Here is a 5,211-nt window from a genome sequence, read left to right as displayed (position 1 = left end):
GATATGTAATACCAAGAATCAAAGAAACCTCTAAAGGGACACGTCGGGTTTTCGAGAAGAAATTTATCACAACTGCTATCTACAGATTTAAATGAGTCTGTATAGCAAACTGCGATGCTATGCCGCTTAAATGAAAGGTTGATATATATGTATGTATATGGGGATGATTGTTCAAATATTTTCCATAACCTTATTTTTTCTGTGAGAAGAATGAGCATTCTGCCAGTTTGCAGTCATTCTATAGGAAAGTTTTCATTAATATTTCCAGGTAGAAGTTCACTGGATTTTCCGCGAAAGCAATTCACACTTGGTTCATACTTGTTTGTTAAGTTTTTCCTCAACAGAAGCAAAAGGGAAGGAAATTAATTAATTAATTTTCTTCTGAAACTCGCTTCTTCAGGTGGTGAAAATGAAATTCCTCGAAAAATAACTTCCTTTCATAGATATTTGATTTAGATATAAAAGCCAGTTAACCAGAGCTATAGTTATCAATTGTTCAAAACAATTCACAGTCCACACTACAATCATGTCTAAGGTAAGACAATATATTACATTTCGTCTTCAATAATATTCTTGCAAAGTAATTGCAGTGCATAATTGTAGCCCAATAGTGCTAGATTTTCTAACTGAAATTTGCAATGACACAAAAATCATTTTTTAAATTAAATTTTCCCTACTTTGAAAATTGTGTCTCTTTGAGCTTATGGCAATATAGAATACTCTGATTACTTCTTGATTGGAAGAGATCATTGAGCTTTAGCAAGAGAGCAGCTTTTGATCTCAGGTGGTCTCTGTGAGCTATGACTTCAATCATTGCTGCATTCCATCTCTCAAAGCACTAACAAGAGAACAGAGATACCGGGGCAAAATCTGGGTCATTTGCCAAGATCACAAAAATAAAAGGTATAGCCGCCGGAAAAAAATGCCTTGCTCCAATTTTATAAACTAAAATATCATGTTGCAGTTATTACTGAGGTATTATGAAACACAAACGAAATCGTAAAGCATGTTCCGGAAAGTGCATTCAAAGACAAAGCACACATGAAGGTAAAGTATCTGTTGTGGATTTTTCATGAGGAATAACTTATGTTTAGCGTATTAACCAAATATTTGTTTATGAAATATCAACAAAAATCGCAGAAGTCACATTTGTTTCTTCTTTTAAGCATCATATTAGTAAATTACATTTTGCGGAATAATTTAGGACAAGCGAGTTGTACAATGTTGTTTGGTTATTAACTAAACATATATTTGTGAGATATGAACAAAATCATTTAAGTCGGTTTTTTGACAAAATCGTGCGAAAAGAGCTCATCCTAAAAAAATAAACTGATTTTTCTGGAAGTTACTTGTACCACAATATAAGTTAGTTAATGAAATTTTAACGTATAAAATATAACAAAATTCTTCGAGCTATTTTCGAAAAATTTGCATTTTTTTTCGTGATGGCTCAGTGGTAGAGTGCTTGACTCTTGTGCATGGGATCCCCGGTTCGATCCCAGGCCAAGTAAATGTGTCGTGGAGGAAAACATTGTTCTTGTGGGTTTTCTTGGGGTACACCTCTCACTTTCTCATTCCACCAATCCTTCCATTATCATTCACTTGCTTTAATCATTGACTCCTTTGGCCTAACGGGCACAATCGAAGTACGTTAAACTCAAAGAGTTCAATTCATTTCATTTTTCTTACCATATTGGCTCCGTGAGAATGTTGACAGGGGAAACAGATGTTATTTACTATTTCCAGTCTTAACAAGAGAATAACAGAACCTGTGAATATTCTTCATATATTGAATTGCTACTGGAAAACCATTTGTTATTATGTTTTGCATATATTGCTGTGATACTTCATTAGTGACGGGAAAGTTAACGGATACAGTTAAACAAAATTTAATTCCCACTCTATTCTATAGTACAGTATAAATTAGAAACAAAAAAAAATGAAATTTTGAATCATTATCACTTGATTATGTCTATTTTCCCTTTATTATCTGTACTTCTAGCTTTTCGTCGTTCTCGCCTTGATGGCTATCATTGTGATGGCTTCTGCCGCTGAACAAAAGAAAGCCTCGAAGGAAAAGAAAGCAACTGCAGAAGAGAAGAAAGAAGATTCTTTGGAAACAGCTAACTCTATTGGACTTGGCTACACTGGTCTTGGATATGGCGGTCTCGGCTATGGACTTGGTCTTGGATATGGAAGATATATCGGTAAGTTCTTTAATCGTTTATATTCTACTGTTATTATTTGTGCAGTCTGTATGCTGTTAGATGTATACGCGTTCATACGTGATTTCTTTATATAGTTTTTACAATACATTTATAACAAACATCATTAACTCTGTGTGAAAATGTTTTCTGTTCCTGCTTGGTTATCTATGTTGTAGTTCTTTTCTCAAACTATAAAAAATCTTACCATTATCACAAGTAGTGTTGTTTTACCTGGTTTAAATAAAGTGCTGCTACTATTGATTACCAGAGATGGAGACGGTCACTGGGTCGTGGGTCACGATTTGTGAGTGGGTCAGTGGGTCATGAGTCAATAAGACGTTCGACTAACCACCCACCATGACCCTCTCTGATTCTCACGTCCACTCTGCTCTGTGCATTGTAGACACCATCTTCTCAACACTGGTGAATTTGTCTATTTTTGCTTTGAAGGTCTCCATTTTTCTTCCTTCTGACAGTGAGATGGGTGTATCTAATTGAAAAAGGAACTTAAGGCACTTTTATACATTCATATTTGTGATTGTAATAATAGCAACAGGATTTATTTCTTGTCTTTCGAGATACAATGGTATTTTACAGTTTTTTCTTTACGTTGGCCTACTTTACCATGAGTCTTTGAAATCTCATTCTATTTTCTACTTAAAAGTATCTATAATTCAACAAAGAAATAATTATTTATGATAACTAAATGGAAATTCATCGTAATATGATCCATGACAAACACTTTGTCATTTTATATCGTAAAGATCAGATCTACCGGCATTGTAACAGAGCGGTGCTTGAGCAATTGATCGTAGAAATTCAAATTCTGATTACTGATAATTTCAACTGTTATGTTACAAGTGTAAACTCTTTAGTCAGTGGACAGGAGGGTGTGGATAATGGGTCAGAAATGATGATGATGGGTTTTGAGGGTGGTGTGTAAGAGTGGGTCATGGTGGGTCATGAGCCCAGTGAGTGATAGGTCACGGTGGGTGGTGAGTCAGTAGGTCATGGATCAAATTTTTGTTGCCCACGCTATCTTTGTTGATTACATGGTAGTAAAGAACTATTTTCCCTTTAAATTTTACTGAAATTAAAAATTAATATTTTTAAAATAAAATATATACAACTATGTTACTCAATTAAGAAACATTTTTGTTACAAAAATACTGAATATTCTCTATAGGGTTATATAGCATTAACCCATAAATTCCGTACTATATGAATAATATAAGACGACCATATTTACATAGGCCTATTTAAGAAAGGACAAGCAAATATCGAATTTACAACGGTGAAGAACTGGGAAGATTTTACTGGATTTTGCTCAATTTCACTCAGACATTTTAAACGGTTGAATAATAATACATATTAGGTAGATCTAGAAAGGCGAAAAATCAATTGAACTAACACCTACAACTCAATCCTCTCGATGATTGACTGAATATTTATCTTATTCTTCCAGGTTACCCAGCCTACGCTGGTTATGGAGGTTATGGCCTTGGCTACAGAGGTTATGGCCTTGGTTATGGAGGTTACGGACTCGGCTACAGAGGTTACGGTCTTGGATATGGAGGCTATGGTTACTATGGATAAATAAACCTTAATAAGCGTAATGAAGTAAATTCAAATAAAAACAATATTGTTGAGATAATACTATGAAAGTATATCTTGAAAAATATGTATAACCAACAATATTAAATAAATATAAATGCACAAAGTATAAAGCATAGTATAAGAATTTTATTCAAGCAATGCCATATTTTAAATATTCATTTGCTCATTATAATAACAATTATTATTATTATAATTTGCACAAACACTCAACTTTTTTCAACTCACTTGTAACTTGCGATTAGTTACCACATTACGAATCCCAACATTAATGTTGCTTATGGTTCTAATGAGGTCGACTTAGAGGAGACAGGGAAGAAATATCCTTAATTTTTCGTATCTTTTATCATCATCAACAGGAATGAATTTTACTTTTATATTTTGGTTAAATTTCAACTTTCGACACGCTAAGATCGTTTACGGTAGACCAAGTTGATTTCATGTGATAATTACTTCATTCTCATGTATTGCAAGAGAAACAAGTAACATGTGATAATTACTTTACTCTCATAATATGCGAGAGAAATAAGTAGCCTATCATATGGTAACTACTTCACTCTCGTGTATTGCAAGAGAAAGAAATAAGTGGTAATAATTACTTCACTCTCATATGATGCAAGAGAAATAAGTAACAAGTCATAATTACTTCACTCTCGTGTACTGCAAAATAATGGAGCTAACAGGGTAATCATTGTCCCATTTGTGTCTCTTGGCTCCGTCCATAACGAACATTTCCTCCGGTATGTCAATTGAACAAAGCAATGCTCATCTCTGTTGCGAGAAATCCTTGGTTCGATCCTAGGCCATGTGTTTTTGTGCTAGAGAAAATTGTTTTCGTGGCTTCTGTCGGGGACTTACTGTGCCCGCTCGTATTCTCAATGCACTCATTCTTTCATGATCATTCACTTTGATTAATTATTGGTCTCTTTTAGGCAACAGGAAAATAATCGTGGGACGTAAAACTGAAAGATTTTATTTTTATTATTACAGTATATATTTAACTGTGTTCTCTATAACGTCACAGTTTGCTGCTCCCATTCTGGATAAAGCCAGATAGGGAGAACAAGTAGTAAACTGGAAGCCTGGCTTCATAAACACGTTGGTGACTGGCAAACAAAAAGACGAATGGGTAGATACCACAGATATCGATGGAGGTCGGGGTATTTCTGCAATTACCATCGTCGCATTAAAGTCTACATAGCCTGTTATTTGTGATCGCATCACAAGAAAATTGCTGAACTGTTTGATATGAATTTTAAAAAATAGTTATAACGTGGTACCTATCTGAAGAGGGACTTTTTATCATGTCACTTTGGTTAAAGCGAATAAAGGGGATACAAAATGTGTCCACAAAATAGAGTATCTTATGAACTTTTATCGTAACGATTTC

At 34.3% G+C, this 5,211-nt stretch overlaps 1 protein-coding gene across 1 annotated transcript; it reads left to right on the top strand.

The window, feature by feature from the left end:
- Window positions 1-526: 526 nt before the first annotated feature.
- On the top strand, window positions 527-3,803 carry LOC145692095 (uncharacterized). The gene is made up of 3 exons (XM_081767389.1): window positions 527-535; window positions 2,003-2,207; window positions 3,673-3,803. Exons 1-3 carry the CDS (start codon window positions 527-529, stop codon window positions 3,801-3,803), a joined length of 345 nt encoding a protein of 114 aa, XP_081623515.1.
- The last annotated feature ends 1,408 nt before the right edge of the window (window positions 3,804-5,211 follow it).

Source organism: Thermobia domestica, chromosome 8, assembly GCF_964235325.1.
Source record: "Thermobia domestica chromosome 8, izTheDome1.hap1.1, whole genome shotgun sequence".
Classification (NCBI taxonomy): Eukaryota; Metazoa; Arthropoda; class Insecta; order Zygentoma; family Lepismatidae; genus Thermobia; species Thermobia domestica.
Note: the sequence above shows the minus strand (reverse complement) of the source record. Positions and strands in the feature narration are given on the sequence as shown.